This window comes from Quercus robur, chromosome 2, assembly GCF_932294415.1.
Source record: "Quercus robur chromosome 2, dhQueRobu3.1, whole genome shotgun sequence".
Lineage (NCBI taxonomy): Eukaryota > Viridiplantae > Streptophyta > Magnoliopsida > Fagales > Fagaceae > Quercus > Quercus robur.
The window spans coordinates 14,089,533-14,104,000 of NC_065535.1; the positions used below are offsets into that span (position 1 = coordinate 14,089,533).

Genomic DNA, 14,468 nt, shown 5'->3' on the forward strand with positions numbered 1-14,468 from the left:
TTTTTTCAACTTTTTTTTCCTTCCTCCATGTTGCCTCATGTCCTTCTTCTTCTTCTTCTTCTTCTTCTTTTTTCCCTTGGACATTACCTCTTCTTTTTTTTTTCTTTTTGCTTTTTTTTTTTTTTTTGGGTTTACTAGGCAGGCATCCAATGTACGTTGCTCATATATATATATATATATATATATATATATATATATATAGCTTTCTTTTGTGCATTTGTTTGTTTTTGTTTTTTTGTTTTTTTTATAGATGTGTGTGTGTGTGTGTTTTTTTTTTTTTTTTTTTTTGTTCTGGACATGATTTTTATTTTTTTTTAATAAATTTAGGTGATTGCTTCTTCTTTTTTGTCACTTTTTTTGTTTTAATTTGGCATCATTTTTTAACAAGGGTATATGAGTAAATTTATACAAACTCATTTTTTCCATCCCTCAAATTTTCCACTCCCAACCAAACAAAAATGAGGGAAATTAAAATCTTTTCTATCCTCCCACTTTTCCATCCTCTCATAATTTTCAATCCTCCCACTTTTCCACCCCTCCAACCAAACAGACCCTTAAGGGAAACTCATTAATTTTCTACCATTATTATATACTCTAGCCTTTGTAATAAGGTTGTTAAAATCAAGATCTTATAATCGGTAAAAAGGTTTTTAATTTGGTTAGGATTAAAAATATTAACATTATACTTTAAAATTAAAATTTACCAATAATAATGATGTATTTTTTTAATTTAATTTTTTTTTACATTATTTGTAAAGTTGTGATTTACAACTATGTTTATGTTGGCTTTAATTAGGTGTCAAATTTGATTGTAATTTTGTTCAATCTGTCTGACCATGAGCTGTGTCATTCCACCTCAAAACCAATTGGTGATAAGGAAGACATACTCAAATATTTTATGACATTCGACATCACGCCACGTATGCTTGTTTTTAGAGTGATTGCAGGGAGTCAAATTGTGGTCCCTCCAACAATCCCTCCCTCACAATGACACTCCCGCGACTCGAACCCATGACCTTGGCTTTGATACCATTTATCGAACCATGAGCTGTGCCATTCCACCTCAAAATCAATTGCTGATGAGGAAGACACACTCAAATCTTTTATGGAATTCGACATCATGCCATGCATGCCTATTTTTAGAATGGTTTTAGGGAGTCAAATTGTAGTCCCCCAACACAATCATTTTCCAGTATTTTTGTGGGATTTTACGTAAGAGTTATGTGTGAGAGTTTGGTGAAGAATCTGTGAAGAAGTGGATTTTGTGACAGGCTCACGACTGTCTCGCGACTGCTGACTTGTGAAACAAGCCACATGAGAAGCACATGCTGGAATTTGAAGAGTCCATGACAGGCAGGATTTCGCGAGTGACTCGCAACTCAGGCCATGTTACGAATGACCCACGAAACTCACTATCTAATTGCTTTTTGAGTTTGACTTTTCCCATTCTTTACTAATGCTATATAAACCCTCATTCCCATGAGATGTAAGAAGAAGAAGGAGTATTTACAAGAAACTTTTGAGAGAGAAACCCTAGCCAAACACTTGAGAGTTAGAGATTGTCTACCCACAATCCTCTACATCGTTTCTCTAAAGTTTCCATTTAGTCCCACCACTCCAACTATACATCCTTGAGAGGTTCTTAACCCAAACACTTACCACACCCATTTTGAGTGTTAAGAGAAGTTTTGGTGCCTTTGGGAAGCATTGGAAGAAGCCATTGAGTGGCGGATGCAATCAGGCTGAATTGTGGGATCTGAATAACTAGTAAAGACAAGACTCTAAGAAGTCCGTTGGTAACAAGAGTTTGGAGGGCTCAAGTACATTGGATAGATTAGGCTTGGAAGGTCTTTTTGATATTCGTGTACTCCAACTTATTCACTAGTGGATCAATTTCGGCTTAAAGGGCCATGAAGAGATTTTACGAGGAGTACTTTGTTTTCCTCTTTAAAAACACGTCTCGGTATTATGTTTGTGTTTGCATCTCTCTTCCTTACTCTTTAAGCTTTACATTTATTGCTTATTGTACTTGCTTATGGCTTAGAGTAGTATTCTAGTCTTGGTATTATGTTTGTGTTTGCATCTCTCTTCCTTACTCTTTAAGCTTTACATTTATTGCTTATTGTACTTGCTTATGGCTTAGAGTAGTATTCTAGTTTATTGCGCTTATTTCACTCTTGTTCTGCACTTAGATATGTTAGAGTAAAAGCAATTAAGCTGTAATTTAAAATTAGGGGTCTAAACAAGTATTAGTGTTTTCATACTAATTGAGCTTTCATTATTCAACATTTTTCCTTCAATTAATGCAATAATGGATGGACAAACACAAACATAATATAATAGAGTAGAAATCATAATATATTGTTTCTTATTCTTTAGAAAATGATTTTTTAATCACTAAATAGTAAATAGAACCCCAAATAAGCCACAAGGCACAATGGTGATAAATCTTGTTTAACTGGAACAACTTTTTGGTACTATATCTTATGTAATATAATGTGAGTGCCAAATTGAGGTTGAACAGTTATGATTGAGCAAGGAGCATGAGCATAAGATGAGGAGGTCTCAAATGAGAAGTTTTGCAAAATGAGTGATAAAGCCATCTTGGTCTCTATTAGAGCGAAGTTTTGACCAATGCATATCCTAGGACCCCCACCAAATTGGAAGAATGATACTTGGCCCTTTGTTGCCTTTGAAATGCCTTCTAAAAATCTCTCCGGGTTAAACTGAATTGCATTCTCACCCCACAGTTCATAATCATGGTGGACTAGGATTGTCGGTAGAGCAATCTCCACTTCAGCTGGTATTATCAAATTTCCCAACTTGGTTTCCTTGTGAATTATTCGAAGTAGCAAAGCTGCTGGTGGGTACAACCTCAGAGCCTCATTCAATATCATGGTTACCTATGCCATGGATAACCAACTATTACCAACATGCATTTCTTAAAGAATTTAGTAAAATAAAATAAAATAAGTTCATTAAATTTTCCTCTTGAAGAGTATATGAGAGATTTTGAAGCTCATTTATGATAGATAAAATTTGAAACAAGATTTATTACTCAATCTACAAACCTAATAAAATTTTAGGTTTTCACACAAATTAGTGGTCTATATTCTATTTACTAAGTACCAACTCTAACAAAAAATGAGTATGCTGACTATCATAAGCTCAATAGACAATGCTTTTACTCGATCAATTAACTAATTTTGACATGAATTTTCATGGATGTGAATATTTCAACTTGGAAATACATTACATATAAATTTTATAGGAAAATAAAGAAAAATTAAAATCTTTAGGGGATACTTACAATTTTAAGGTGATTTAATCCATCAAAGTTAGGTTTGTTCTTACCAAAGACTTGCAAACCTCTTCTCTTGCACGAGTTGCCAATTTGGATACTTACTCAACAAAACCATTGTCCAAACAAGTAAAACCGAGGTGGTCTCTTCCCCAACAAAGTAGAAAAGCTTACATTCCTCAATTACTTCCTTAATACTCATTCTGACACTCTTCTTGTTACTAAATTCCTTAATCTCCCTAGAATTCGATTCCATAAGTATTCCTAATAAGTCATCATTTCTACCTTTGCCTGCCTTCTCCCTTTTCTTAATGATTCCCATTAGTAAGTCTTGTACTTCTCTTTCAATTTCCTTCATCCTCCTATGCGTCTTTGTTGGTAAAAACCTGCATGTATAAATATTAGCTATTAGTAAATTGTGAAGATTGAAGACACAGAAACAGAAATTGTATTACTTATATAATGTGATGATCCCTATTATTTTTGTGTTTGATGAGATGTTCAGGAAAGTAGGTTATAACCAATTTCATTTCTGAATAAACAATAAAATTTGAATTTTGTTCTTCATTAGAGGCATGGTTTTAAAAATTGAACAAGACCAACTAGTTCAACCAGGAATCAGAACCAATCCGATCCGGTACAATCATCCAAAATTGGTCAAAAACCAGGTTAAACTGGGAACTAGGGCCAAAATCAAATTTTAGACCGTGCCGGTTTTTAAAATCATGATCAAACTTCAGAGGCATGAGAATTTTTATTTTGAAGGTGGGTGAATCAGAAGTTGAAATTCGTTGAAAGCTTGTAGTATTAAAAAATAGCACATTCCTATAATAAAAAAATAGCACATATATATATATATATATATATATATATATATATTTAATAGATATGATAGAATTTCAATCTATATAACATAAAACTAAATTGCAATTGGTTAATCCTATCTCAACAAAAATCAAATTTGACTTTTTTTTTTGTTTTTTATTTTTTATTTTTTTTGTTTTTTTTATTATTTTTTTATTAATCACTACCTTAGTCCTGGAAAGTATACAGATTGTCCTACTTTTACAACGAGTTGTGCTTGCTCTTTTTGGAGTTCAAATATTCTTCTTCCTTCTTTATAGCTACTTCCAAATGCTGCTCTTGAAATCACATCGCTTGACAAGTTTTCAAGATAAGGCCATACGTCTAACTCACAGGATCCATCTACAGAGATCAACCTCTCCCATTGGCTAATCATATTATGCAACTTTGATAAAATTCAGGTATCATAAGCTGTAGCAATCGCAATGTCAATAGTTTAAACTATCATAAATAGAAACAAGATTATTGGCATTATATTGTTCAACAAATCTCCATACATAACTTTCTTCACAAATTTTTTCACAGCTGTTGCAAATGACAAGTTATTAATGATATATAGCCCATATGAAAATCAATAACCAATTTTTTAAGAGAAAAATCACTAACAATTTACCACTTCAATAACAGTAAAAAATTGTTATGTCTATATCATTACTTTTTATTGTTTTTCATAGAATCCCAACTACCCTTTTAATGCACATGTAGTTTGTTATATATGCCAAATTGCCAACAAATAATTACCCTTTCATATATATAAAGAATTCAAAGTAGTTAAATTCTTTATAACTTTTTAAAAAAAAATTTGATTGCTATAGATGTTTTTAAGTTTTTTTTTTTTTTTTTTTTTTTTTTTTTTTTTTTTTTTATTTTATTATAGAGATAGAATTTAAAATTTGTAGCATCCACCCTATGATAATTATTCTTTACTATTAAACCAAGATAGTATGAAAAAAATATATATATTAGGGTGTAGGTAGGTGTCAAACTTTTCCCATTTGAGCAAACGAGAATCAAAGTTTAAATTTAATTGATATTATTCATATTTGAAAGCTTGAATGGACATATAATCTTTGTGTTTTATTTATTTATTATTATTATAGAAGAAAATGGACATATAATATTATTTGCTATACTAGCATTAGTGATGTTTGAATGTACTTTGAATCTTATTTTGCACACGGTATTTTCGATCAACCATATTTTAACCAATAGATCAAAGGTAGCATTTTCTATAATGACTTTGAATTAATTAATCAAAGGTAGTATCTAGCAATAATCATATTCTTTGTGGTGCCTAGTGTATGTAGTTTGAACCCTACTTCTCCCATTAACCACCCATCTCAAAAAATATTGTCACTTTTAAGTTTTGAGTATTGCTCCAATCACAAACTATTTTACAACATTTTTACAAATTATTGATATGACAAATTCTTACAGATTCTCATCTGGGTCCATTACTACCATCATCTTTTCACTTATTAATAATTACTCACCACATCATTAGTTTGTAAAAAAAATTGTAAAATAGTTTGTACCTGTAGCATTATTCATAACCAAAACGCAAACAATTCTCTATGGTGATTATTGTACTGTGCCTATAAGTTTTTTGATCACTAACATGTGCTAGACGGACATTTGAAACTTAGCTATGGAGTTCAGTACAAAAGTGTTTTTGTGTTAAACTAGGTGATTTGTACCATATCACTTTAAAGATAAATCATGCTGCTCCAAACTAAGGAACAGCATTTTTTACTAAAGTTTTAACAATAATCTAATTTGGAAACAACTATTGATTCCACATGGATTTAAAAAGATAAGAAATGTAATATATAACCTTCAACTTCTCCATATGGAAAGCAGGGTTGATAATCTTTCTGTGTTTAGCCCATTTCTCACCCTCGTAGTATACTACTCCCATTGTAAGCAATCTAGCAAGTGGATTTGGTTTGGGCTTTTGAAAGTCACCTATCTTGGTGAAAACATCTTTGATTTGTTCTGGGCTCATAATGTTTACACAGGGTCTTGTGCCAAGCCATGTAAAAGAATTCTTCCCTGCATATGTTCACGAAGGTTAGAAGAAAATCTGATATTTTTTTTAAAAAATATTATGTTTATAATATTTTCACAACAAATTTTAAGTGAGAGTTTGTTATTAACTATTACTAATTAGCAAAAAATAATTTTAGCTGTGTGCTTTAATTAGAACTAACACTAGCTTTACCTCAAAAAAAATTTTGGCTCCATCGCTACCATTTTAGATTCTAGTTTATAGTTTAATCAATCGGTCTAGTTTGTCTGGTTCGGATTTAAGATTTTGGGCATAAGCTAATTCATAGTTGGAAGCTTTTAAACAGAAGTTACAAGACTTAAACAACCATACATACTTTATTGCTATGGAAATGAGTGAGATATAATTTGTGTTTGCTGCAACAAAATCTTTAGGTAATTAAGTTTATTGTAGACATACATACCATAATGCTTCACTGTGTGATGTTCAAAGGGGAGAACGCGTGGCACAATGTCACCAGAGAGTTCTACGGGTTCAGAACAAGCTTGCTTTATCATCATAGAGCTATCCTTCGTGTCCCCGAAGAAAAGTCTATAGGAATTGCCTACAAGACCTTGCTTTCTCAAGCACCTCTCTAAATATTTTGGCCTTAACCACACCCAATTCAGAATCATGCATGACAACGATGTCATTATAACAAAGAGAACGGAGGTGGCAACTTTGTCCGGAGAAATTTCCATTTTTTTTTCTTTGTAGAGAGAGAGAGCTAGAGGTAGAAGAAAATGAAGAAGCGATAAGAATGAAAGTTTCTTCCACACGTTTTTTATAGCCTTTTCTTTGTTGTCAACAAGCATTCACAACTTGTCCTAAAGGACGAGGAAAAAAAAATAGAAGGCAAAACAAAACATCAAGAAAATGACTTATACATATACACTAGCTTCAAAGCACGCACAACGTGCTCAGAAGCTCTTTTAATAATTTGCATCTATTATAATTTAGAAATATATATTTTTATTTTTCAAATGAATAAAAATGAAAAATTTTAGAGATAAGCAATAGCTGTAATTTCTTTTTTGAACGTGAAGGGAAAAATATCCTAAATTTTAGGAGTTTTCTTTTTTAATTCAAAATAAAATTTGTTATTTGACATTTATGACCCTATTTCTAAATGAAGTCACTGTTCATTAATGAGGGTATTTTTGAACCACACAAAAGTCCAGTTGAAAGGGGGGAATCCTCTAATATATAGTATAAGTAAAGTTATGATTTTCTATTATTTGGTTATGTCAAAAAAGTGGAAAGAAAATAGAGGAAACAATCAGAAGAAAAACAAAATTTTATTTTTACAAACCAAATTCGCACTCTTGAACCAAATAGATAATTCGCACTCTTCTCTCTTTTTTGTACAATTAAATATAAAGCTCCAAGAAATTTTTGTAAAAAAATCCTTTTCATTGGATTTGTTGATAGGTTTCTCAACAACAAAAAAAATAAAATAAAATACTGTTAAGGTAATTGAATGGCAAAATGGAATCATCAGCCAGGTGAAGGGCTAGAAGACCCCAAATTCCTGCAACAGCCACATGTCGATAAAATAAAATACTGTTGATAGTAGTGTGTATCTGATATTCAATGTAGTTTCTAATCTAGAATGAGCTAGCTTAATGTGACCCCAAAAAAAGAAAAAAAAGCACCCATGATTCATGTGGTGCATATTGCGTCATCGATTACATAACCTCCTAAGAATTAAAAAGACCAGGGCAAAGCACTTTTTACTATGAAAAAAGACAGATGGTTGAGCAACAACAATTTTATATGAGCCACCACAAATATTTTTTTCTCTCCTATTTTTGGCAATTGGATTGCTACAATTCAAACTTTTTTCCCTCCTATTTTGGCAATTGGATTACCATAATTGAGACTCATTTGGTAATATTGTTCTAATAACGTTATTTAAATGTTGTGAAAATATGTGTGGATGAAAAATTATTGTGAAAATACGTGTTGTGTTGTTTAAACAATACAACCAAACAAGCCTTAAAATTTTCTCTCCTCTTTTTGGTTAGTTGGGGCAGTCAGATACATGCACAAAAAATTTGGGCAGCAATGGTATTGTTGAAATTGGTTTTTCTCTTTCCTCCATCTGGTCACATCATTTCTCTCTTCTCTCCTACTTTTTCTCACAAGTTCAGCAACATAATTGCCAATATTCACCTCTCTCCTCATGCTGTAGTACATATCTCACAAATAAACTCGAATTTAAGCAATATTTAGTCAAAAGACTCTCTATAAGCATTCATTTAGTATTTAACAAACTATCAACTAATATAGAAACAAAACAAAACAAAACAAAACAAAACAAAAAAACATTATTTCTTAATACATTATAATTAGTAGCAGAGCTAGTAATTTTTTCTTGGGGCCAAACTAAATATAAAAAAATTATTAAGGGTTTTTTTTACTTATAATTTTATATTTTTTCTAATTAAAAAAAAATCATGACATAATTCTTGATTAATTGGACATTTGATCAACTTAATCGAGAATAACTTTTTAAGGAAGTAATATGTTATTTCTTCAATTCTCATCTTTGAGCCTTTTTAGATGGTAATCCTTGACCTTTGAGCTCTTTTTATCTTAAATTATGCATCAATTGTGAATAATTTTACCTTGAAATTACTCATATTTTGATACTTGAATATTAAATTTTATACACTAGTTATATGTCCATTTAAAAAATATATAAATAATAAACTGTATGCAATCAATCAAACAATATAAATTCACATAAAAATCTAAATATAAAATAAATTAATACAACAGGGGCAAAGAGAGAGAGAGACTAGTGTTGATTGATTTGTGAACAGAGATGCAAGTCACCGAATGGATTCTAGAAGCAGCTGGCGGTTTTTTTTCTTTTTCTTTTAAACGACAAATTTATGTTAAAGCAATACGGCCTTCTTTTTGTCTTATTATTTTTTTTCATTAGGAGGACTGGAGGAGTACTCCCAATTGGAACTTAGAAGAGGATTCTTGATTAACAAAGAATTTTTCTGTCTTTTTTATAATTATCTTGGAAAAAATTGGCCTTTGCCCTTTCAAAAAAAAAACAATCCAGCATTTTGCCCATTTTCCTAAACTAATTAGGGAAATGCCCCTCTTTTGAAACTCGATTTTCTCAAAATCGAATTAAGCCCTACAGTGGCATTTTAAGCAGCCTATAGTGACGTTTTAATGAGCCTATAGTGGCGTTTTGTAACTCGAGCTCCATGAACTCGAGTTATAGGTAAAAAGAAAAAAGAAAAAAAATTGCATGTAACTCAAGTTCATGGAGCTCGAGTTCCAAAACGCCACTATAGGTCCTTAAAACGTCACTATGGGCTCCTTAAAACGCCACTATAGGTCCTTAAAACGTCACTATAGGCTCCTTAAAACGCCACTATAGGGCTCTAGAAATTTCTTTTTTTTAACTCGATTTTGAGAAAGTCGAGTTTCAAAAGAGGGGCATTTCCCTAATTAGTTTGGGAAATGGGGCAAAATGCTGGATTGTTTTTTTAAAAAGGGCAAAGGCCAATTTTGTCCTATTATCTTTTCCTTTTTGGATATTTTGTTTTTCCTTTTTGGGATATTGTTGATTTGGAAATTTGTTAAACGTTGTTCTATATAACTTCTACCAAAGAGAATTAACTAAACCAAGAAAATGTTTTACTTTCTAAACTTAATCGTAAATTTGGTTCTGAATTGTAACATTAGAATAAAACTTAAAATATATATTTTGTATTTTAATTCACTATTTTCACCTCTTGCACTTCTACCTCTTTATATATACTACCCATAGCCTTCATGCCATCACATGTCAAATACACACAGACCAAAAATAATGTCATTTACCTTCAATCTTTTGACAACATCTATCTAGCTCTAACTTTGTTATTTCATCTAATCCTAACCCGAATGAGTTGGCTACAACCAAGGAAGGGGGGCTTGCATTTTATATTGAATGACAACGGCAAATACAATTTTGATGTTAAGGTCGGACATTGTGGATTTGTGGGTTTTGTAAATGATGTGATTGAGTGTATGTGTTTAGGATATGTAGTTTTTTTTTTTAGAATTAAGTAGAAAGAGAAAGACACATTCTATACCAACTTTTATTCTATATCAGGCAGAATGAAGAGGAGCTCTCCAAGGTGCTTGACATCTACAAAAAGTGGCTCGGAGAGGCTTGGTTCTTGGCTGGTGATGAATTTTCTTAGGCTGATCTTTCACACTTGTCCAACACTCAGTACTGGGTTAGTGGCATTGATAAGGGCAATTTGTTCACTTCGAGAGAAAATGAGGGGAGATGGTGGGACGAGATATCGAGCCAAGACTTATGGAAGAAGGTGGTTGATTTGCAGAAGGGTGCTTAGAAAATTTGGTTGGTATTTCTTGAATAAATTACTTCAATTCAGAGAATTTTTTTCTCCCCCTTTTTCCTTAGTGTTTTGGATGAGTCCAAAGAGATCAATGGCATTTTGATCTCCCTCTGTGCAACCTTTCAATTTCAGAACACTTAAGGGAAATTCATTAATTTTCTACCAGCATTATATACTTAAGCCTTAGCCGTAAGGCTGCTAAAATCGAGATCTTATAATTGGTAAAAGGGTTTTCAATTTGGGTGGGATTAAAAATATTAACATTATACTTTAAAAAAGAAAATTTACCAATAATAATGATGTATTTTTCTAATTTAATTTTTTTTTTTTTACATTATTCAGCATTGTTTCCATCAATTAATGCAATAATGGATGTACAAACACAAACATAATAGAGTTGAAATCATAATATCTTGTTTCTCATTCTTTAGAAAATGAGTTTTTAATCACTAAATAGTAAATAGAACCCCACAAATAAGCAACAAGGCACAATGGTGATAAATCTTGTTTAACTGGAACAATTTTTTGGTACTATATCTTATGTAATATAATGTGAGCGCCAAATTGAGGTTGAACAGTTATGATTGAGGAAGGAGCATGAGCATAGGATGAGGAGGTCTCAAATGAGAGGTTCTGCAAAATGAGTGACAAAGCCATCTTGGTCTCTATTAGAGCAAAGTTTTGACCAACGCATATCCTAGGACCCCCACCAAATGGGAAGAATGATACTTGGCCCTTTGTTGCCTTTGAAATGCCTTCTGAAAATCTCTCCGGGTTAAACTGATTTGCACTCTCACCCCACAGTTCATAATCATGGTGGACTAGGATTGTTGGTAAAGCTATCTCCACTCCAGCTGGTATTATCAAATTTCCCAGCTTGGTTTCCTTGTGAACTATTCGAGTTAGCAAAGCTACTGGTGGGTACAACCTCAGAGCCTCATTCAATATCATGGTTACCTGTGCCATGAATAACCAACTATTACCAAAGTGCATTTCTTAAAGAATTTAGTAAAATAAAATAAAATAATTTCATTAAAGTTTCCTCTTAAAGAGTATATGATATATTTTGAAGCTCATTTATGATAGAAAAAAATTTGAAACAAGACTTATTACTCTATCTACAAACCTAATCACATTTGAGGTTTGCACTCAAATTAGTGGTCAATGCTACCAACTCTAACAAAAAATGAGTATGCTAACTATCATGAGCTCAATAGACAATGGCCTTTACTCAATCAATTAACTAATATTGACATAAATTTTCATGGATGTGAATATTTCTACTTGGAAAGACATTACATATAAATTTTATAGGAAAGTAAAGAAAAATTAAAATCTTTAGGGAATACTTACAATTTTAAGGTGATTTAACCCATCAAAGTCAGGTTTGTTCTTACCAAAGACTTGCAAAACCTCTTCTCTTGCACGAGCTTGCCAATTTGGATACTTACTCAACAAAACCATTGTCCAAACAAGTAAAACTGAGGTTGTCTCTTCCCCAGCAAAGTAGAAAAGCTTACATTCCTCAATTACATCCTTAATACTCATTCCGGCACTCTTCTTGTTACCAAATTCCTTAATCTCTTTTGAATTCGATTCCATAAGTATGCCTAATAAGTCATCATTTCTACCTTTGCTTGCCTTCTCCCTTTTCTTAATGATTCCCATTAGTAAGTCTTGTACTTCTCTTTCAATTTCCTTCATCCTCCTATGCGTCTTTGTTGGTAAAAACCTGCATGTATAAATATTAGCTATTAGTAAATTGTGAAGATTGAAGACACAGAAATGGAAATTGTATTAATTATAATGTGATGATCTCTGTTAATTTTTGTATTTGATGAGATGTTCAGGAAAGTAGGTTATAACCAATTTCATTTCTGAATAAACAATAAAATTTGGAATTTTGTTTTCATTGGAGGCACGGTTTTAAAAACCGAACATAACCGACCGGTTCAACCAAGAACTAGAACCAATCCGATTTGGTAAAATCATCCAAAATTGGTCAAAAACTGAGTTAAACTAGGAACCAGGGCCAAAATCAAAATTTTGACCGTACTGTTTTTTAAAATCATGATTAGACTTCAAAGACATGAAAATTTTTATTTGGAAGGTGGGTGAAGCAGAAGTTGAAATTTGTTGAAAGCTTGGTTTATTAAAAAATAGCACATTCCTATAATAAAAAAATAGCACATATATATATTTATTAGATATGATAGAATTTCAACCTAAATAATATAAAACTAAATTGTACTTGGTTAATCCTATCTCAATAAAAATCAAATTTGACTTTTCTTTTTCTTTTTTTGTTTTTGTTTTTGTTTTGTTGGGTAAGAAACCGAACTTGACTAAATTTCAAATTTGAATGTTTAATCACTACCTTAGTCCTGGAAAGTATACAGATTGTTCTACTTTTACAACAAGTTGTGCTTGCTCTTTTTGGAGTTCAAATATTCTTCTTCCTTCTTTATAACTACTTCCAAATGCTGTTCTTGAAATCACATCGCTTGACAAGTTTTCAAGATAAGGCCATACATCTAACTCATAGGATCCATCTTCAGAGATCAGCCTCTCCCATTGGCTAATCATATCAATGCAACTTTGATAAAATGCAGGTAACATAAACTGTAGTAATCGCAATGTAAATAGTTTAAATTATCATAAATAGAAACAAAATTATTGGTATTATATTGTTCAACAAATCTCCATACATAACTTTCTACACAAATGTTTTCGCAGCTGTTGCAAATGACAAGTTATTAATGATATATAGCCCATATGAAAATCTATAACCATTTTTTTAAGAGAAAAATCACTAACAATTTATGTTAGGTTCTAAGGATTTAGGATCTAAATGTATTAGAACTTCAATGTGTAATGTTGGCAAACCATGATCAAAACTTAGAGTCTAGATTTAGGCTGCTTAAAGTGATTTATATGTAAAGTTGGAATCAAGTAATTGCAGAAAATTACTGTTCAATTTCTGCAAGGCTCGATCGATAAAAAATTAGACTCAATTAATCGAAGCTTGTGCAGAATGTTTTTTCTGCAGAATTTCCAACTCAGCCCAAACCCATATGACGTGTAGGGTTTTATGTTTTGCCTTAAGTATAAAAAGAAAAACCCTAGCCACGTTTTAGTTGTTTATGATATGCTGTGTGTGTGAATCTCTTGTGAGATCTAGAGGTATTTGCCTTCATACACACTTAGAGTTATCAAGATCAAGATTGATGTCGAGAGCTTGGTGATCGCTTCAGTTGCTACATAAAGAGCTTAAAGAAAAACACAAGTGGGAGTACTTGTGGTTGCTGTGAATCCAAAAAAGAAGTAGTCTGTGGACTCAAAGCTGTCACATGGTCGTGGTAGTAAGTTTTCTACTCGAGGTAGCAATAAGATGTTAGTGGTCTAAGTCACTATTATAAAATTTCAATTTTTTCATAGTGGATCTGTTTTACCTTGAGGATAGCTAGGTTAAATCCTCTCCAGGTTTTTTACCGGTTTGGTTTTCCTAGGTTATCATATCATTGTGTTCATTATTTTCCGCATTGTTTACATGATATGATTTACTTGTGTTAACCTAGATTTGAATAATTTACCTAAGTAATCACTTGGCTAAATAACTAGGTTAAACAACTTGTGTTTTAAGGGGTCTAAAAACGTACAATTTACCGTTTCAATAACAGTAAAAAAATGTTATGTCCATATTATTACTCTATATTGTTTTTGATAGAATCCCAACCACCCTTTTAATACACATTCGGTTTGTTATATAGCCAAATTGCCAACAAAGAATTATCCTTTCATTTATATAAAGAATTCAAAGTAGTTAAATTCTTTATAACTATTTCTTAATTTTTTTTTTTTAAATTTGATTGCAATA

At 31.8% G+C, this 14,468-nt stretch overlaps 1 protein-coding gene and 1 pseudogene across 3 annotated transcripts in view; both read right to left on the reverse strand.

The window, feature by feature from the left end:
* Positions 1-14,468, reverse strand: part of LOC126712501 (cytochrome P450 72A397-like) — a 76,538-nt gene that overhangs the window by 3,335 nt on the left and 58,735 nt on the right. For 2 of the 3 annotated variants that reach the window (XM_050411846.1, XM_050411847.1), the window contains exons 3-5: positions 12,969-13,213; positions 11,945-12,323; positions 10,965-11,548 (exon numbers count right to left, since the gene is read on the reverse strand). In XM_050411846.1, the coding sequence (XP_050267803.1) occupies positions 11,123-11,548; positions 11,945-12,323; positions 12,969-13,213 (1,050 nt within the window). In that variant the 3' untranslated portion in view covers positions 10,965-11,122. Of the gene's footprint in view, positions 1-10,964; positions 11,549-11,944; positions 12,324-12,968; positions 13,214-14,468 lie in introns of those variants that run through there. The other variant, XM_050411845.1, reaches the window with a different exon arrangement.
* LOC126712500 (cytochrome P450 CYP72A219-like) lies at positions 2,451-7,047 on the reverse strand (annotated as a pseudogene).